This window comes from Microtus pennsylvanicus, chromosome 11 (assembly GCF_037038515.1).
Source record: "Microtus pennsylvanicus isolate mMicPen1 chromosome 11, mMicPen1.hap1, whole genome shotgun sequence".
Taxonomy (NCBI): domain Eukaryota; kingdom Metazoa; phylum Chordata; class Mammalia; order Rodentia; family Cricetidae; genus Microtus; species Microtus pennsylvanicus.
In genome coordinates, this window is record NC_134589.1 from 69,727,824 (window position 1) to 69,748,481 (window position 20,658).

Genomic DNA, 20,658 nt, shown 5'->3' on the forward strand with positions numbered 1-20,658 from the left:
CATAAAATTATTTTTGTTGCTGCTTCATAACTAATTTTGCTACTGTTATGAATTGTATCTGTGTTTTCCGATGGTCTTGGTGATCCCTATGAAAGGACACCCGGCCCCCTCAAACGGGTTTGAACTCAGAGATTGAGAACCACTTCTTTAGAGAGACATCACCTTGTTACAGATACAACATGGAAATAGTGGCTACAGACTTACTTTCTACTTACTTTCCTGCCTAGTGTTCTGTTGGGTCTTTCTGGTCTTGGAGACACAAGGCAAATTCAGTGTGCTTCCCCGGTCCAGAGGAGATCATAGCCGTTTTTGTTTTTGTTTTATTTTACTGTTTTTGTTTTTTCCGGGCAGGGTTTTTCTCTGTAACTGTCCTGGCTGTGTTGGAATTTGCTTTGTAGACCATGTTGTTTTGATTTTTGAGACAGGGTCTCAGTGTATGGCACTAATTGCCCTGGGACTCAATATATTGCCAGTCTGACCTTGAACTCACAGAGATCTACCTGCCCAGTTTTTTGCCTCCTGTCACAGAACTTTAGATATCAGCCCATGCCTGTGCGCCTCTGACACCCAGCAAGTAGGTGCCAGAGTTTAGATGACCGGCTATGGGCTGTGACACCTGAATGATGGGCCCCACCTTTTCAAGGGTGGAGGATTGGGTGTGAGTTGTCTGTTGCGGGGATGCTGTGTTTATGATCTGTGAGTGGCAGGTGTATGTGTAGATGGGCTTGGGGTAGTAGGTGTGGCCAAGGGGGTGTGTTTGGGGCCCTGGCCCTAAAAGCCAGCTCCTGGGGGGAAGCAAGGAGTGCTTCCTGATCCTCTCCATGTCTTCCCAACTGTTCCTCCCTTTATACTTGCAGCACTAGGGAGACCTTGCATCCCAGATAGTTCCCTAGAGTGGCTGAGACAAACACATATTCACCCACACCTGAGCTCTGGGCCTTACCCAAGGGAAAGCAGAAGTGGGTTAGGCAAGCCAATCCCCACAGACCATGGTACCCACTTCCACTTCATAGGTTCGTGCAAATGCAAGTCTCTGGGCTAGTAGTCCGGAAGTTCTCCCCCTAACAGGTCAGGTGTTAGCCTAAAGTCTGAGTTACTTCCTCAGCAGAGCCGGGAGCCAGTCGGGCCAGGTGCCCACGTGCCCACCTTTTGGTGTACCCACTCCACAGTGTGCTTCCCCACCCAGCAATTACGACCTGGGCTGGCCAGTAGAGCCAGCGGGGGTGGGTGGGCGGTACCAAAACTTGGCAGTGGTGCCAGAAACCAAGGCCAGGCCCATATGTAAAGGGGGAGGGCAGCCCAGAACCAGATCTCTTGTTAGCTCATCCGTGCTTGGCAAACCAGTTCCCTGGTCCCCAAGCAGGCTGGGTGGCTCTGGAGCCAGCTGGTCATAGAAGTCACTGTCACAGTTCCTGAAGAAGCCCATCCCTGGTGCCTCTGAAGAACCCCTGGACCAGCCAGTTCTATGTGAAAATGTAAAGAGAACGTCACACTATCTCCAACTCTATTCCTTGGCTCCCTGTTCACCTAGTGTTTCTTCCTCTTGGCCTGTCACTTAAATAACAGCCTGTTAGGACCTTCCAACTTCAGTCATCTTAACAGCACCTCTTAGCTCTCTGGATAGTTCCCTCTTGTCTGTCCTGACCCAGACCAAGTTTACATGGGGAGGAGATGGTATTTTAGGGAGCCTTTGGGGGATGAAAGAAGAGGGGGCTTGAGCAGGTCCTAGACTTGGCTGGGAAGGTAGCTGGGGTTCCCCTGGTTGAGCTCTGTGTTCGAGGTACCACATGAAATAGCACTTGGATGTTGCTTCTCAGAGAAAGCGTTGCAGAGCCCCCCATGCCTGGTAGAGACAGGTGGTGTTTGTTTGGTTTGGTTTGGTTTTCAAGACAGGGTTTACTCTGTAGCTTTAGAGCCTGTCCTGGAACTTGCTCTGTGGACCAGGCTGACCTCAAACTCACAGAAATCCACCTGCCTCTGCCTCCCAAGTGCTGAAATAAAAGGCGTGCACCACCACTGCCCAGCCTCTACCAGGTGTTTCTTCAACTGGGCTGTGAGCATTGCCAAAGCAGGTGGTAGCCTCCATTTTCCTTCAAACTGCTCTGGCTCTAGCCCCAGGAGGTGGGAGCCAGAGAGATAGAATATGGAAGTAAAGGTGACCAAATTCCCCCACTAACTAGTTTGGTTTTGAGGTGAGCGCTTGGGAAATGTTTTGACTCGGAGCTATTCATAGGCACTGGCTCTAGGTCAAGTCAGTGCCAAGTTCAAGGCTCTAGTGCTAAGTCACCATTCAGACCTTGGGCCAAATGCAGTTCACATGTGAGGAAGACAATGTGTGTACTCGGGGGAGGATGAAGACATGCCTACACTAGTGAATGCTGTTTCAGATGGCAGGGCCTGGCAGGGGATGAAGAGGACACAGGGCTGAAGAGATGACTCAGCAGAAGAAGCCTGGCTGGCTCTTCCAGAGGACCCAAGTTCTAGTCCCAGTACCTACAAGGTGGCTCAAAACCACCTGTAACGCCAGGTCCAAGGAATCCGATGCCCCCTTCTGGCCTCCACGGGCACTGTATGCACACGATGTACAATCATATAGGGAAAGCACCTACACACATAAAAACTATACTTTTTTAAGTAGAGGAAAGATAATCCGGAATACTCCCCACCCCAGGCAGTATTTCTCTGTGTACTTTGACTGTCCTTGAGCTCACTCTGTAGACCACGCTGGTCACAGGTCCACCTACCTCTGCCGAGTTCACCACCACTGCCTGGCTTTATTTGTTATTTACATTTGAGTATGCATGTATAGCTGTCTGTGCACGTGTGCACGAATGCCTGAGGAGACAGAAGGCATCAGAGCCCTTGGAGCTGCAGTTACCGGTGGTTGCAAGTTGACCAGTGTGGGTATTGGTGACCGAATTGGCGTCTCTGCAAGAGCAGTCCATGCTTTTAACCACGGATGCAGCCCTGACCTGAACTTCTGATCCTCCTGATTTCATGCGTCCATCTTCACATCTGGCGTAAGTACTGCTGAGAACTGCACCCGAGGCTTCCTGTTAAAGAATACTCTATCTGCCAAGTGCTACAGCCTCAATCCAAGAGTATAATTCATGAGGCAAAAGAGGCATATGTCCTACGAGGTGAGGCTCTCTGGGACTCTGGAGGAGAGCGCTTTGTTCATTCTAAGCAATGAGGTGGAAGGTGGGGCTCCCCAAGGGCTAGGAAGGCCAAATCAACCTTCACTGGGTCAGAAAGGTGCATTTCTGAGCAGTGTGGAGGGGTATCCCCGAATGAATTTGGACTTGGAGGTAGCAGGAAGTATGGGATGAGTTCCAGGAACACAGCATCCTGCCTGAGCTCAAAAGAGGGATGTAAGCCTGGAGAGTTTGCCAGGTAAGCTGGCACAGGCGTCCCTGAGTGAAGGAGATGGGTGTATACAAGCTGTGCAACACACAGGATCCAGACTTGGTGTTTACAGTCACCAGCTTGAGCTTCTTAATGTTTGAAGACGGGACCTCACTTTTTGTTGTTATTTTGAGACGGGGTTTCTTTATGTAGCTGTCTGTCCTGGAACTCACTCTGTAGACCAAGCTGGCCTTGAACTCAGAGATACACCTGCCTCTGCCTCGTGAGTGCTGGTGACTAAAGGTCATTGCCCTGCACTACCTTCTAAAATAAAGTGGACATCGAGGGTTTTCCAGTTTCTGTGTGTATATGTTTTTTTTTAATTTAAAAAATAAATCTTCCGGGCAGTGGTGACGCACGCCTTTAATCCTAGCACTCAGGAGGCAGAGGTAGATTGATCTCTGTGAGTTTGAAGCCAACCTGGTTTACAAAGTGAGTTCTAGGACAACCAGAGCTGTTACACAGAGAAACCTTGTCTCAAAAAACCAAAAAATAACTCTAACTCCTAGGAAACTGAGAGAGAGAGAGAGAGAGAGAGAGAGAGAGAGAGAGAATACTGAGAAACACTTTGAAGCACTCTTCTCCAACAAAAAATAAAAGTCCAATCTGAAAGAGGAGAAGAGCAACAGAATCAAGCGAGTAAGAAAACTCATACATCGCCGGGCGATGGTGGCGCACGGGGCAGGCGGATCTCTGGGAGTTCGAGACCAGCCTGGTCTACAGAGCTAGTTCCAGGACAGGCTCCAAAGCCACAGAGAAACCCTGTCTCGAAAAACCAAAAAAAAAAAAAAAAAAAAAAAACCAAAAAAACTCATACATAGGAAAAGTACAGAATAATACAGAATGCCAGGCCCTCAGAGAAAGACGCAAAAGTTCAAAGGCCTAATGTGAGCCGCCCCAGGTTCTGGTAGAAGGTGGCTTTGTTCACACCCTGCTTGATGGTGAGGCATCCTGGGAGAGGAAGTGGGAAAGCCTGGGGCGTTCTAGAAAGCTTGTGAGGTCCTGCCTACTGGGGCTCGGGTTCTTCAGCTCTGGCTCTTTGCCCCAAGCAGTGCTAATTCAATTTCTCGCCCCCGCGACTTCCGCGTGGGGCCAGGACCACCCAGGCTCCCGAGATATTGCCAGGCATTTCCACGATGCCCCTGCCCGTTCGCGTCCCACTCTGCAGCGCCCTTTTCCCTGCTGTGTTTCAGAAGGTTGTGAGCCACAGTTTCCTCTTTTATAAGCAAAGGATGTCGGTCAGCTCCCAGCATCTCTGTGCTCTGTTCCAGTGGCGAGGAGGACAAAGTCCTGAGCCCAGTGGAGCTTTTATCCTGAAAGTTGGGGAGGCGGAGATAGGGGCAAGAAGACAGAATCAACACAGCACATGATTTCAAGCCAAGGCTGTAAAGAAAACAAAGCTAGATTGTGCAAGGTGGGGGAGGCTGAAGAGGGGGCCGATAAATGGCCCGGAGGGAAACCAGCAGAAAAACGGAAGCTGCTTGTCAAGGAATGAGAAAGAAGGGAGTCTTCTTTATTCTGTTCCTAGGCAAGAGGCACTGGAGGAGTCACAGGATGGTGACCTGTAATCCTAGGAAAGATGTCCTCCCTGATACAAGGAGTTCAAGGCCAGTCTCGGGTACCGAAGACCCTGTCTGCAAAGAACAAAAAGAAAAAAATAATAATTTTTAAAAGATTAAAAAAAAACTAGTCCTTTTCAGTTTGGGGGGTCATCTCCTTTTGTAACTTCGCCCTCCTCCCCCTTTTTCGGCTTCAAACTCACAGTATGTGTCACTCCAACCGACTCTTTCACACTTTTTAATTAGGGTAGTTACACAACCCCCACTCCATCTTTTTTTTAAAGATTTATTATGTATAGTGTTCTGTCTGCATGTTTGTCTGTGTGTCAGAAGAGGGCGCCAGATCTCGTTACAGATGATTGTGAGTCACCATGCGGTTGCGGCAGGTCCCGGGGCTGTGGAAGTACAGGGATTGGTGAGCGGCAAGGACCAAAAAAAAAAAAAAAATCTTAAAATTGCGTATGTGTAATGTAAACGCGTGTACACGCGTGTGCTGGCCTGTGCAAGTGTATAGAGGCTAGAGGAGCATCTTGGTCGTCTCGTTCTATCACTCTCCACCGTATTAGACATGGTCTCTTACTGAGCCTGGAGCTCCGCTTTTCAGCTACATTAGCTGGCAAGCAGGCCCGGGTATCCGCGCGTGTCTACCCAACCCAGTGCTGCAGTTACAGGCCTGCGCCACCAGGCGTGGGCCAGCATTATAACAGCACCAGGGATCCCAACGCAGGTCCTCATGCTTGTCCTGCAAGCACTTTACCCAGTGCCTCAGGACTCTTCCTTTAAACATTATTTGGTATTTCAAAAAGCATCACAGGAAATTCCTAATCACTGGGCCACGTACATGTAACGGTCTTGAAATTTTTGTTTTTCGGGTTCTGGGAATGAACCGAGTAACCTACGCCTGTAACTTCTCTACCGCTGAGCAACGCCCAGGTTTTCGTTTTGTTGTTGTTTGTTTGAGATAAAGTCTCAAGTAGTTCAGGCTGGTTTAATTCACTATGTACTCTTGAACTTTTGATCTTCCTGGGATTATAGGATTATAGGCAGGTGCTACAGTGCTCAGATTTGGTTATTTTCTGAGACAGAGGAGTATCATTTTGTAGTTCATACTGGTCTGGAACTCGCTGCCTCCTCCAGCATCAGATTCCCCAAACAGCCTCGGCATTAGAGACTTCAGACTGAAGGTAAGAGTTGGTTCCAGGGGGGCCCCAAAGCCACAGAGAAACCCTGTCTCGAAAAACCAAAAAATAAAAAAATAAATAAAAAGAGTTGCGTTGGGAACCCTAGACAGGCAGGTACGCCGGCTAGTACTTCCGGTAGACACCCAGGACCACCCTCCGGTGGTTCCTGCCGGAGGAAAAAGGTTCGCTCCAGGCCGCCGGGAAGCGGCGCCGGGGCACTGCGCAGGCGCTCACTGCCGCTTGGCTCCGACGGGCGATTCCATTCCGCACTCTGGGCAAAGCCACGGGCCAGACGGGACAGGCTCCTCACGCTTCCCGACAACGCGCATGGGCGAGTCCGGACCTACCCGAGGGGCAACCGCCGCGCCTTCCGGTTCCGATGACAGCGGCGCCGGAAGCCGGCTGGGCTGCAGGACTAGGTGACAGCCTGCGGGCTCCGGGTCCCGGGGTGCGGGGCGCCCCGACCAAAGCCCGGAGCAGTCGTCGGCCGCACCGTCCAAGGACTGGTGGAGTCGCCTCGACTCAGACGCCTCCCAGTACACCTGACAGGGTCAGAGGTAACCAACCGCGGGCGGTGGAGTCCTGGCGGGGTACCGCAGGAGGGTCTCTGGAAGGCTGAGTAGGAGTTTGACAGTCTTCTGCACCGTAATGCGGGTGAAGTCCTGGTCGTGGCAGTCCCCTAGGGTCTGTGGACTTTCCCATTCTTTTAGTTTTAGGTGAAGGAATTACTATTTGAAACTTTCTAATATTAATAGAGACATGATTTGTTTGAGGGTAAAGTACAGGGCATTAGATGTGGTCTGGAAAAATGACACTTGTGTCGAGACCTAAATAAGGAGCTAGCTCTGGGAAGAGGTAAAGAGTTTCAGCAGAGGGTGGCGGCAGAAATAACCTGGGTGGACCGTGAACAGAAAGGCGGGTGGTGGAAGAGTAGGTAAGTGAGGGCGAGAGGGATGAGAATGAGGAGCTTGTTTTGTTGTTGTCTTTTGAGGGAGGGTCTCCTATAGCCCAGGATGGCCTGGAGCTTGCTTGCTTGCTTGCTTCCTTCCTTCCTTCCTTTGCCTGGAGCTTTTCTTTCTTTTCTTTCCTTTCCTCCCTCCCTCCCTCCCTTCTTTCTTTCTTTTTTTTTTTAAAGATTTATTTAAATATACAGTGGTCTGCCTGCATGCATGCCTACAGGCCAGAAGATGGCACCAGATCCCATTACAGGTGGTTGTGAGCCACCATGTGGTTTCTGGGAATTGAACTCAGGACCTTTGGAAGAGCAAGCAGTGCTCTTAACCACTGAGCCATCTCTCCAACTCCCCCCCCCCTTTTTTTTTTTTGAGACAGGTTACCACCACCACCTGGCAGTCTGGAGCTTCCTAAGTAGACCAGGCTGGCCACGGACTCACAAAGATGCACCTACTTCTGCCTCTCAAATAATGGAGGGAGGCCGGGCGGTGGTGGCGCATGCCTTTAATCCCAGCACTTGGGAGGCAGAGGCAGGCGGATCTCTGTGAGTTCGAGACCAGCCTGGTCTACAAGAGCTAGTTCCAGGACAGGCTCCAAAACCACAGAGAAACCCTGTCTCGAAAAACCAAAAAAAAAAAAAAAAATGATGGAGGGATTAAAGTCATGCATCACCACACCCACCCTCAGATTGGTTGATTTATTATTAGTTTATTTGTTAATATTTATTAATTTAGTAATATTTATTATTTTTTGTTTTATTTATTTACTTATTTATTTTGGGACAATGTTTCTTCACATTCCAGCTGTTCTGGAATTCACTCTTTAGACCAGGCTGGCCTGGAACTCACAGAGATCTTCATCTGCCTCCACCTCCTGAGTGCTGAAGTTAGAGGTACGAGCCACCACACACAACAGATTTTTAATTTTTTAAAAAACTTTTATGTGGGGGCTGGAGAGATGGCTCAGTGGTTAAGAGCTTTGCCTGTTCTTCCAAAGGTCCTGAGTTCAATTCCCAGCAACCACATGGTGGCTCACAACCATCTGTAAAGAGGTCTGGTGCCCTCTTCTGGCCTGCGGCATGCACACAGAGAATATTGTATGCATAATAAATAAATAAATAAATATTTAAAAAAAAACTTTTATGTGCATGGGTCTGGTTTTGCCTGCATGTGTGTGTACCACGTGAATGCAGTGTCGGTAGAGAGCTTTCGAAGGGCCTCTGGAACTGGAGTTACGAGGAGGTTGTTGGCTGCCATGTGGGTGCTGGGAAAGGAAGCTGGATCCTCTGCAAGAGCAACAAGTGCTCCTAGACACTGAGCATCTCTAACCCCTGAAGTGGGATTTTAAGACATTTCCTTCTCTTTCTGCCCACTGGGAGCTTTCGATTCCCAAAGGCTAGGGAATGGAGGTGCTGTATGTCATGTGAAGAAGCAGTTAGAGGGATGATTCAGGTCTGTGATGCAGAGAAGGAGGCTGTACGAGGGAGCTGGCTCGGTGAGCAGAAGCCTGAGGATCCCTAGAACATGCAGTGTAAGAAGGTGGTGTGACCGGGTGGTAGCACATGCCTTTAAATACAGCAGATGCCGCAAGCGCTTTACCAACGGAGCTCATCTTCTCAGCCCCTGTCCTCAGCTCTTTAATTCTTTTATTCATTCATTCACTTATTTACTTTTGTGGGTAGCAGGGTGTACTTTCTCACTAGCCCAGGTTGGCCAGGCACTAACAGTGGTTGTTCTGCCTATTCCTCCCCATTACTGAAATTAAAGGTATATACCCACCACAACCGGCTCTCCTCAGCTTTAAAATGTATGTGTTTATTTATTATTGGGGGCGGGCCTGAATGCCCTGGCAGACATTTGTCAGTCAGAGGAGAGCTTTGTGGCGTCCTTCCTCTTCCCGTCTGTGGGTCCCATGTGGTTCCAGGGATCATATTCAGGTCACCAGACACACTCTTTCCCCACTGAGACATTTACCTGGCCCATCCTCGGCCTTTCTCGTAGTTTCCTTCATGGCTTCCCTCTGTTGAGGGTCCTGGTATCAGTTGGTATCTGACAGGGCCAGATTTGACCCTCGTGAGATCCTGTCCTTGAGTTGATAAATGTGGCTCTGGTATCCAGACATCACACACACACACTTCCTTTCCTGCCAGGCCTGCGACCTGCTTTGCTGGTCCTGTTGTGTCAAGTACTTAAGGAGAGGGCCTCGGCTTAGAGCCAGATTCCAGGCTTCCTCTGTTCCCGCTCCTCCACTTCCCAGCGCTATGGCCTTGGGTTGTTTATTTTTATCTTTCCCTGTCTCATTTGCTCAGCTGCGAAGTGGGTCTAATAACTGTCCCTACCTCATGGTGCTGTGAGAATGGAGGGATGAGTTAATGGGTGAAGTCACCGGAGCAGAGCCTGAAGCAGAATGAGCCTCTGGGGAATGTTAGTTAGTACCAAGCAAAATAATGAGATCATTTTAAATGGGAGTCCCTATTACATTTCACCTATACTATTTTATAACTGTTGAGCTTGGTTTTGGAGCTGTGACATCTGGACACTGTGGTTACAAGTTCTACTGTGTATGGGACTATCAGCCAAGGCCCAGCACTTTCCTGTCATGGGTCCCCATCTGGGAGGGAGAAAGTGACTTTAAAGTGAGGCTGAGATGGTAAAGCCAAGATGGGACTAGGAGAGTGCAGGAAGTGGGAAGATCTCGGAGTCACCATGGACACTGGCTTCTTGTGATGCCATTCTTTTGGGTAGCTGGCTACATTGACCCCTTTAGAGGGACACATAACTCAGTCCTCTTATTTCTAGTCCTGTGTGTGGGTGCAGAAGATCTACTCTGTTGCCAGCATTCTGAGGATTAGCTGTGTATTCCATGTCACAGGTTACTTAAAAAGGAGGGGACAGTGGCGAGCAACTTTAATCCCAGCACCTGGGACTCAGAGGCAAGCAGATCTGAATTACAGGACAGCCAGGGCTACTCAGAGAAACTCTGTCTTGAGAAAAAAAGGGGGCAGCGGAGCAGAGTGGAGAGGGTTAGGAGGAGCCCACAGTGAGGAGGAGGTAGAAGTACAGCGTCAGTTTAGGGCTGGGCCACTAGCTCAGTGTTGCTTGCTATACAACCATAAGGACCTGAGTTTGAATCGCCAGAACCCATGTAAAGCCGGGCATGGTTAAGGATAACTAATAAGCCTAGCATTCCATTTCTTTTTCTTTTTTTGTTTTTGTTTGTTTGTTTGTTTGTTTTTTTCCAGACAGGGTTTCTCTATGTATCCTTGGCTGTCCTGGAACTCACTCTGTAGACCAGGCTGTCCTCAAACTCACAGATCCACCTGCCTCTGCCTCCCGAGTGCTAGGATCAAAGGCGTGTGCTACCACTGCCTGGCCCAGCATTCCATTTCTACAGTGAGATGGGAGGCAGAACTAACTATCACTGAAGGCTTTCAAGCCAGCTAGACTGAACTACGCAGTGGTGAAGAACAGAGAAGATAGACTGACACCCAAGGCCATCCTCTGACCTCCAGTACCCACACTGCAGCATGCACATATGTGCCTGTACTCAGAAGCATGCATCTGTGCAATACACATCATACATAAATCCCACCCTCTCTCCCGCCTTCTCTCCCTCTCTCCCTCTCTCTCTCTCTCTCTCTCTCTCTCTCTCTCTCTCTCTCTCTCTCTCTCTCTCTCTCTCTCTCTCTCCATGCATCATTGAGCAAGAAAGCATCTGGTGTGGCAGGGAGGCAGGCCTCAGTATTCATCACTCAGTGTTCAGAACCAAGGGTACAGAGTCAGAGCGGAGGGAGCCAGGTAGGTGAGGCCAGGACCAGCTGCCTGTGACAGCTGGGGAGTTGGTCTGGAGGACTCAACCAGGGAGAAGCCAAAAGCAACCAGCTGACCTTCCTTTTTGGCCAGAGACTTAGCAAGCAAGTGTAGCATCTTTCTGCTTGTCCCAAGCCAAAACAATCATGTTCCAGGGCCTGGAGCTGTGAGAGCAAGGGTTCTAGTTGTCCAGATACAAGGAGCTTTCAGTAGGCGACCAACAGGGTAGGCCCCTCCAGCCTGCAGAGTTGGCAGTTATTCCTGAAGCTTCACTTAGAATTAACAGCCATTCAAGGACTACCTTCATGGCTTATCTCCCTACAGTACATGAAAAACCAGTTCCACAAACTGGAAGAGGTGGCCACAGTGAATAAATATATGAGTTACATGCAACATGCGCCTGGGTTTTTCTGCCACATGGCCTGCTAGGTCCAGTCTTTTTTTGGGGGGAGGGGAGGTTCGAGACAGGGTTTCTCTGTAGCTTTGGTGCCTGTCCCTGAACTAGCTCTTGTAGACCAGGCTGGCCTCGAACTCCCAGAGATCCGCCTGCCTCTGCCTCCCGAGTGCTGGGATTAAAGGCGTGCACCACCACCGCCCGGCTAGGTCCAGTCTTCTGATTAAGAAAGGAAGTGAGGGTTGTCAAAGGTTCAGTCTCTGAAGCGTTTGCCCTTTAGGACCCAGAAGTATGCCAGCTGTTAGGGCTGGAGAGATGGCTCAGCCACTAAGAGCACTGGCTGCATTTCTAGAAGGCCCAGGTTTGATTTCCCAGCATCCACAAGGTAGCTCATAACTACCTGTAAGGAGATCTAGTGCCCTCTTCTTGATTCTGCAGGCACTGCACATACATGGTACACATATGTATGTTTTTCTGTTGTCAGTGACTGCACCTGAATCTACTCATATTTTAACTATCATCTGTGCCCTTGCAGCCCAACAGTCAGCACCCCACACCGCTCAGACTGAGGCTTGGGGGACTTCCGTTCCAACAGGTACCGGCTCAGCCACTAAATATAGGTTTTAACTAAGTCTGTATAGTTCTATTTACCAATAAAGACTTTGGAGTCAGATATTGCGGTGAAAACCTGCTAGATCAGAGAAGCCAGAAGCAACCAGCTGACCTTCCTTTTTGGGCAGAGACTTAGCAAGCAAGTGTAGCCTCTCTCTACTCCTCCCAAACCAAAAGAAGACTTCAGATCTCTAAGTCCCTCCCTATTCCTTCTTGTGAGTCTCTCGACCCATATTCCTAGCTTCTCCGTCCTCTCTGTGGCTAATAAACGTAGTCTTGCAGTTTCACAGTGCAATCAAATATCCTGCAACACATATGTATGTACATGAAGCAAAACACATAAAACACATAAAATGATAAAGTAATTCGCCTGGCAGGGGTAGCACACACTTTTAGTCCCAGTACTCAAGAGGCAGAGGCAGGAGGATCTCTGAGTTTGCGGCCAGTCTGGTCTATAAAGCAAGTACCAGGACAGCCAGGGCTACACAGAGAAACCCTGTCTCCTGGGGGGAAAATGTAATTTAAAGAAATGCTGGGTATGGTGGTTCATGCTCATGTTTGTAATCTCAGCTGGAGACCAGTGGGCCGCTGGGGCTCACTGACTAGCCAGTCTGACCCAATTGGTGAGCTCCAGACCAGTGAGACCCTGTCTAAAAAGTAAACAGCATTCTTGCGAATGACACTTAAGGTTGCTCTGTACATTAAAAAGTATTGGCTGGAAAGGTGGCTCAGTAGTCACAAGCTCTTGCTGCTCTTTCATAGGTCCAGTTTGGTTTCCAGCACCCACATGGAGCAGTTCTCCAACCCCAAGAGATCTGAAGCCCAATTCTGACCTACTCTGACACCCACATGCACACACATAAGTAATAATCTTTTAAAGAGGTGTGTATTGAGCTGAGCAGTGTGGTGCACACCTTTAATCCTAGCAGAGGCATGCAGAATCTCGGCGAGTTTAAGGCCAGCCTGATCTACAAATCAAGGAGTTCCAGAAACCTTGTCTTGAAAACCAAACAAACAAACAAAAAAAAGGTGTATATTGTGTGTGGGGTGGGCAGGACAAAGATAACAGGGCAAAAAGTTCAAGACAGTAATTTTCTTTATTTTTGTTTTTTGAGACAGGCAGGGTTTCTCTGTGTAACAGCCCTGGCTAGTCCTGTAACTTCTGTAACTTGCTTTGTAGACCAGGTTAGCCTCGAACTCCAGCCTTCATTGTCCACTGGACACCTCAGTGAGGTTGGCTCAGAAGCACTTTGTTTAGCAGGGCACTGATATTTTACTCAGGAGTGGTGAGGGACCTGAAGAAATGCTGCGGAGTAACCCACACACATTGGCCTGACCCAGTTCACTTCACTAGGCAGAGGCCACCATGGAGCAGTGTGCGTGTGTGGAGAGGGAGCTCGACAAAGTCCTGCACAAGTTCCTGACCTACGGGCAACACTGCGAGCAGAGCCTGGAGGAACTGCTGCACTATGTGGGCCAGCTGAGGGCCGAGTTGGCCAATGCAGGTGGGTGATATTCCCTAGGGATCATGTAGCCCTGGGCTACTGACTGGGTGGTAGAGTCTTGGACATGCATCTCTAGGCTTTCTTGAAGGTGGCAAAGAAAGCCTCAGCTTGTTCAGAAAATTACTTTGACCTTTTCTTTCTTTTTTTGTTTTTTGTTTTTCAAGACAGGGTTTCTCTGGACATTTTCTTTTCAACTAACTTTTTTGTTGTTGTTGTTTTGTTTTTTTCCAAGACAGGGTTTCTCTTTTTTTTTTAAAAAAAAAAAAGATTTATTTATTTATTATGTATACAATATTCCTTCCATGTATGCTTGTAGGCCAGAAGGGGACACCAGATCTCATTACATATGGTTGTGAGCCACCATGTGGTTGCTGGGAATTTGAACTTAGGACCTCTGGAAGAGCAGTTAGTGCTCTTAACCGCTGAGCCATCTCTCCAGCCCCACAGGGTTTCTCTATGTTGCTTTGCAACTACTTTTACTTTTAATTTACTTTGGGGGTAATCATGTCCCCAGGTTTTATTTCTATTGTGAATGATTAATGTCATTATCCTACTGTGTGCATGTATGACATCTTGTACCTGTTAGTGGACAGACACTGGGTTGTTTCTACCTCTTGGCTAACTTGAAGAATGCTAGGAAGAGTGTTCACACTGTGTGTACATATTTGTTTCTCCTGGAAGTGGAATTGCTGTGTCCATGGTAATTCTGAGTTTAACTTGACGGTTCACAGGAAAGCCTGTGTACATCCAATACACAAAATAAGAGAGCACACAGGAGCCAAGTCAGCATTCACAGCAACATAGAATTTTACGGCTGAGAAAATGAAATCCTGGCCTATGGGCTCAAGAGATGGCTCAGCAAGTAAATGGCACCTGCTGCCAAGCCGATGGGACCCACATGGTGCAAGGAGAGAGCTCACTCATGAAAGCTGTCTTCTGACTTCCAGGGTACATCCTAGCACACATGCAGGTCATGGTTCCCCACCCCCCACCTACATGCAATTAACTAAACAGATTTTGTTTGTTTGAGACAAGTTTTTTTTATATTGTGCTGGCTGTCCTAGAACTCACAGAGATCCACCTGCCTTCGCCTCCCAAGTGTTGTGATTAAAGGTGTATGCCATGCTCAGCATTTTGGGGGTTGTTTGTTTGTTTGAGACAGGGTTTCTCCATGTTGTAGTCCTTGATGTCCTGGAACTTGCTTTGTAGACCAGGCTGACCTCAAACTCACAGAGATCTGCCTGCCTCTGCCTCCCGAGTGCTGGATTTAAAAAAAAAAGGTATAGGGCTGGAGAGATGGCTCAGTGGTTAAGAGCATTGCCTGCTCTTCCAGAGGTCCTGAGTTCAATTCCCTGCAACCACATGGTGGCTCACATCCATCTGTAAAGAGGTCTGGTGCCCTCTTCTGGCCTGCAGACATGCACACAGACAGAATATTGTATACATAATAAATAATTTTTTTTTAAAAAAGGTATATGCAGGCTGGAGAGATGGCTCAGAGGTTAAGAGCACTGGATGCTCTTTCCAGAGGTCCTGAGTTCAATTCCCAGCAACCACATGGTGGCTCACAACCATCTGTACTGAGATCTGGCGCCATGTTCTTACGTGCGGACATACATCGAGGCAGAATGTTGTATAAATAAATAAATCTTTTTAAAAAAAAGGTATATGCCATTACCATCTGGCTAAAATGTTAAAAACTTAAAAATAAATAAGCATACTGCCTTGTTCTACTTGGCCACTTCCCAAGTTTCACATTAGACAATAGTTTAGCACTCTTGAATCAGAGGCAGGAGGATCTCTGTGAGATAGAGGCCAGCTTGGTCTATATAGTAAGTTCCAGGATAGCCAGAGATACATAGTGAGATCCAAAAAAAGAAGTAGCTGACCATAGACTGGAAGTAGGTGTTTACTTCTGACACGCAGGGCTGTCTTCTGGGCCACCACATGGGCTTGGAGGAGGAAGTAGAAGGTCTGCTGCAGAAGCAGGTCTTAGGATCTGCCTCCTGATCCAGTCTGCTGTCTTCACAGCTCTCCAGGGGACCCCTCTCTCAGCTACCCTCTCCCTTGTAATGTCCCAGTGCTGTCGAAAAATCAAAGACACAGTCCAGAAACTAGCTTCAGACCATAAGGACATTCATAGCAGCGTCTCCCGAGTGGGCAAAGCCATTGACAGGGTGAGTGTGTGGGTGGCCCAGGGTCTAGGGGTGGGAACACTGCAGAGTAATGTGTGCTGGCTTGGCAGGAGCACAGTGTAAGTGCCTGAGTCACAGATCCATCTCTCCTCTGTCAGAACTTTGACTCTGAGATCTGCGGTGTAGTCTCAGATGCTGTGTGGGACTCCCGTGAAAAGCAGCAGCAGATCCTGCAGATGGCCATTGTGGAGCACCTGTACCAGCAGGGCATGCTCAGTGTAGCTGAGGAGCTGTGCCAGGTAATGTCGGCTGTGGCGGCACAAGGGCACCTGTCTGTCTTGGTGTTTGAGATGGTCTTGCTTATGTAACCCATCCTGACCTCCCTGTTACCTTCCCGCCTCAGTCTCCTAAATCCTGGGACTCTGGGTGTGCACACCACCACGCCCAGCCAATTTCATCATCTGCTAGTTTTCTTTCCCACCCTATATTCTTGACTATTTTTGTTTTGTTGTTGAGAAATGCATGGAACTCACTATGTAGGCCACAAACTCACTATGCTGGCCTCAAACTCAAAGAGATCCTCCTGCCTCTCAACGTGCTGATACCACACCTTGTCTCTTATGTTTCTGAGCTAAGGTCTGGCTGTATGGCCAAGGCTGGCCTCCAACTGGTCATCCTCCTTTCTTCTCTCAAGGGCTGGGATTGCTTGCAGCTGCGCCCGGCCCTCCCATAGGCCTAGCCATTGACATTCTTTATATTTATTTTAGAAAGGAACCTGGTCTTGGTCTCCCTACACAAAACAGGAGATAAATCTAAGTGTATCTGAAAAAAAACAAAGTTACTGATTTCTAGTTAGAGTTGGATGCTTGCCAGGGCGTGAAGCCAAGGCGCTTTTTTTTTATTTAGGGGATTAAGCACAAGTTAGGTGTTAAACACACAGGGAGCAGGAGACTCTGCCTTGATGTAATTAAGCAGATTAAAAGTAATCTCTCACTATGCCGTTCAGTGCCAGGCCTGGGGACTTCCTGCAGTGGAGGGAAAGGGTCCTTTACTGTGACTGACCAATGATGATGCTTAGCCTCAAGTTGGGCACTGAACAGGGGCTCATGCTATAGGCAGACAGCTCCTCTGGCAAACATTACCTTTTCCTAGCCAACCTTTAGCTGATGAAGTTTTATTACGGGCAGAATTTTGGAGACACTACTTTCCATCTCCCCTAGGAATCAACATTGAATGTGGACCTGGACTTCAAGCAGCCCTTCTTGGAGTTGAATCGGATCTTGGAAGCTCTACATGAGCAAGACCTGGGACCTGCACTGGAGTAAGGGTGCCCACAGTGGGGCTTGCCTGTGGTCATCTCACCTAGATATGCCTATCTTTTATTTATTTTTATTTTATGAGCATTGGTATTTCGCCTGCATTTGTCTGTTTGAAGGTCTCAGGTCCTCTGGAACTGGAGCTACCATATGGGTGCTGGGAATTGAACCCGGGTCCCCTGGAAGAACAGTCAGTGCTCTTAGCTGCTGAGCCTTCTCTCCGGCCCTGATATACTTGTCTTAGGGATTCACATTGTCCTTTAGGGTCCTCTATAGCACCACTCCCGGCACTGTGTTCTTTCTCCCCAGATGGGCTGTCTCCCATCGGCAGCGCCTGCTGGAGCTCAACAGCTCCCTGGAGTTCAAGCTGCACCGGTTGCACTTTATCCGCCTCCTGGCTGGTGGCCCCGAGAAGCAGCTGGAGGCCCTCAGCTATGCCCGGCACTTCCAGCCCTTTGCTCGGCTGCACCAGAGAGGTAAGTGACCAAGGTGCTGGGAGATAGGGGTTAGGCTCCAGCCAATGTCTGGACATGTCAGGTAGCCTGTCCTTGTACCCACAAACAGTTCTGTTTACAAGAAAGATGGCTCCCCACAATTCAGAAACTTTTGATCCTCTTTTGCCTCTAAAGTGAGGTCTAAATCAGAGGCAGAGCTGAGGCAGGAAGACCAACCACCTCAATCTCAGAGTTTAGGCTAGCGTGGTAACAGTAAGACCCTGACTCAAGAATTAAAGACCAGCCGGGCGATGGTGGCGCACGCCTTTAATCCCAGCACTCGGGAGGCAGAGGCAGGTGGATCTCTGTGAGTTCGAGACCAGCCTGGTCTACAGAGCTAGTTCCAGGACAGGCTCCAAAGCCACAGAGAAACCCTGTCTCGAAAAACCAAAAAAGAAAAAAAAAAAAAAGAATTAAAGACCAGCCAGGTGGATCTCTGTGAGTTCAAGGCCAGCCTGGTCTACTACCAAGTTTCAGGACAGCCAGGGCTACACAGAGAAACCCGGTCTTGGGAAGTGGGGGAAGGAAACAAATAAAAATATATAAAATAAAAATCACAAAACCAAAGCAGCAACTTTATTTTTTGTGGTTCTGGGGATAGAACCAGACTTCTCAGTATTTCATTACTGCTGACAACTGTTTTACTACTGAGACACCTCCCCATAAACAGCAGTTTTAGCTCTTCCTGTCTCCTGAAATCTTCAAATCTGGATTTGCTGTTAAAGGGGAGAGGTCAGGCATAGTAGTGCATGCCTTTAATCTCAGAACAGGAGCTGCATAGAGATCTACATAGAGACCTGTCACAAAAGAAGCGGGGGAGGATTAGAGTGGGTGAGTGGAGACAGTCTCTGCCAAGCAGAGGCTTGCTTGTGATGCACTCGGAAAGCTGGAGACCTCACCATCCTACCTGCCTCCAGGTTGGCAGCAGGATGGAGATGCCACCTCCTCTGCACGTTAGAAGGCTTTGCAGCCCTGTGGCTCCTTGGGCTATGGCGCAGAATCTCTGCCCTCCTCCCTGAGCTACTGTCCCATTCTTTGTAGAAATCCAGGTGATGATGGGCAGCCTGGTGTACCTGCGGCTGGGCTTGGAGAAGTCACCCTACTGCCATCTCTTAGACAACAGCCACTGGGCAGAGATCTGTGAGACCTTTACTCGGGATGCATGTTCCCTGCTGGGGCTTTCCGTGGAGTCCCCTCTCAGTGTCAGGTATGGCCCAGCCTCCTGCACACAGGAAAGGCATGGAGAACAACTGTGCTAACCCCGCCATGTGCTTCCACAAACCTAAGCTGGCTTGCGTTCTCCCTTTAGATGGACAATGCTTGTCTTTATAGAGAGAGCCCACCACTCCTGTACCCATGGGAAACTACGCCATCCTCCCAGTAACTCAGCCACCCTCTCACAACTCACTGAAACACCACCTCCCTACATGGAGACTGGGGTGCTAGGTAACACACTTGAGCTGCTGCTTAACCTGGGCACTGCAGAGGTCTCAGCTCACTCCACAGCAGGCCCAAGTTAAAGTCCCGTTACCCCAGTTAACAGATAAGATGGAGTTTTGCCATGAGCTAACTTGCAGGGTTTCACAGGAAGAAAGAACACCTAGAATGTCCCCAGAAACATTGTACCTTAGTGGACAGTTGTCATACTGTAGACAACAGGCTGCACTCACTTATGCTGTTGCTGTGGAGTGGTCACCACTGCCCCTAGAGATCTGTTGGGGAGGGCTATACTGTACTCACAAACTGAGGTTCCTGGCAGTGGGCACACTGCTACCCTGTCATCTTGAGATTGACCTCATTTACAGATGTCATACTATGTACCATGTTTAACAGAGTTTGCTAAACTACAGGCTGGCTCTGGCCCCATTAAGAGCTTTCCGCTGTCTTGGACAAGCATTTCATCTGCCGGCTGTTTTCTATACTGGAGCCTTTCTAATTTTGGGGTGTATTAAAGCGAATAGAGAGTTGACCATACTACGCTATGTATGGGGCTCTTTAGAAGTCTGGGAGAAGAGATAGCTCAGGGATTAAGAGCACTTGCTGCGGACCTGAGTTTGGTTCCCAGTACCCACAAGATGGCTCACAGCTCTCATTACCTATAGTTCCAGGGGATTTGACCACACTCTTCTGGCCTGAGCATGCACATGGTCCACATACATACATGTAAGCACACACTTGCACACATAAATTAAAATTAAATAATTCAAGGACTAGTCTGACTTGACACTACTTGAGAATTGTCTCCAGTCCTATTTGGGACAGTGTGCCGGTTCTCTGTTTGCTGGTTCCTGTGATCCCACTGCTTCAGCCCCTGCTCTCTGCTCCTCAGTTTCGCTTCCGGCTGTGTGGCACTGCCGGTGCTGATGAACATCAAAGCTGTGATTGAACAGAGGCAGTGCACTGGTGTGTGGAGTCACAAGGATGAGCTGCCGGTAAGGCCAGGCTGGGGAGGCACCCAGAGGCAGGTGCTGGGGTGCACAACTCAGACAGGAAGTGGCTCTCAACCTTTCGCTGGCCTCTTCAGATTGAGATCGAGCTGGGCATGAAGTGCTGGTATCACTCCGTGTTTGCGTGCCCTATCCTGCGACAGCAGACCTCAGATTCCAACCCTCCCATCAAACTTCTCTGTGGCCACGTCATCTCCCGAGATGCACTCAACAAGCTCATCAATGGAGGAAAGTAAGTTCTCCCTGCCTGGCTCCATCCTAGCCTGGCTGCCCTGCCCTGCCCTGCCCTGCCCTGCGATGTTCTTCCTTCCCTTTCCTTGCAGGCTGAAGTGTCCCTACTGTCCCATGGAACAGAATCCAGCAGATGGGAAACGTATCATATTCTGATGGCAAGGAACTTTTGCTTGAAGGTGCTTCCACCCATGGGCCTTGATTTGCCTTGGTGAGGGGACTGACTTAAGTGGATGGTGACCAGCACTACCAAGAGGCCTGGCAGGCAGAGGCCAAGGCCTGAACCAGCCTACAATTCTTTGGCTGTGAGAGGGACTGGTGCTGTGTTCTACTGTCTTTCTGTTTACACTTGCCTCTGACTGAGCAGCCAAGGCTTTGCTATCGAAAACATTTTTCTACTCCTGGCATCAAGCCAGAGCTGACCAGCTGTGGCTCACCTCCTTCTGTACAGTCAACTGTACGTATGCATTCTCCACTGTAAATAGCCTACTAGAACTGAATGCCCTTTTATAACTTCGAACAAATATATTCACAGCCCTTCTCCTTCACTGATAAATGACTGCTTGCTACGTAAGGTACTGGGCATCACCTGGTGGCAGCACTACCATTCTAGCAC

The 20,658-nt window shown here is 48.9% G+C and overlaps 1 protein-coding gene across 5 annotated transcripts; it reads left to right on the forward strand.

Moving 5' to 3' along the window:
• Positions 1-6,372: 6,372 nt before the first annotated feature.
• On the forward strand, positions 6,373-20,598 carry Rmnd5b (required for meiotic nuclear division 5 homolog B). Of its 5 annotated transcripts, none has more exons than XM_075992717.1 (11): positions 6,527-6,702; positions 12,677-12,796; positions 13,269-13,419; positions 15,451-15,596; positions 15,713-15,853; positions 16,775-16,875; positions 17,180-17,346; positions 18,406-18,571; positions 19,694-19,796; positions 19,889-20,043; positions 20,135-20,598. In XM_075992717.1, the coding sequence occupies exons 3-11, from the start codon at positions 13,281-13,283 to the stop codon at positions 20,196-20,198; spliced, it is 1,182 nt and encodes a 393-aa protein (XP_075848832.1). In that variant the 5' UTR covers positions 6,527-6,702; positions 12,677-12,796; positions 13,269-13,280; the 3' UTR covers positions 20,199-20,598. The 5 variants fall into 5 exon arrangements, with proteins under 5 accessions (XP_075848833.1, XP_075848829.1, XP_075848832.1 ...); XM_075992716.1 differs by lacking the exon at positions 12,677-12,796 and adding an exon at positions 11,838-11,897 and having other exon boundaries at positions 6,667-6,702; XM_075992718.1 differs by lacking the exon at positions 12,677-12,796 and having other exon boundaries at positions 6,373-6,702; positions 13,273-13,419.
• Positions 20,599-20,658: the final 60 nt, after the last annotated feature.

What these genes read in the sequence shown, in the direction of transcription:
- Rmnd5b (XM_075992718.1), top strand. Translation starts at nt 6,525, where the DNA reads ATGACAGCGGCGCCGGAAGCCGGCTGGGCTGCAGGACTAGGTGACAGC. An exon ending in GACCTGGGACCTGCACTGGA is followed by an intron (nt 16,876 to 17,179) that starts GTAAGGGTGCCC and finishes CTTTCTCCCCAG; the next exon opens with ATGGGCTGTCTCCCATCGGC. An exon ending in AAGCTCATCAATGGAGGAAA is followed by an intron (nt 20,044 to 20,134) that starts GTAAGTTCTCCC and finishes CTTTCCTTGCAG; the next exon opens with GCTGAAGTGTCCCTACTGTC.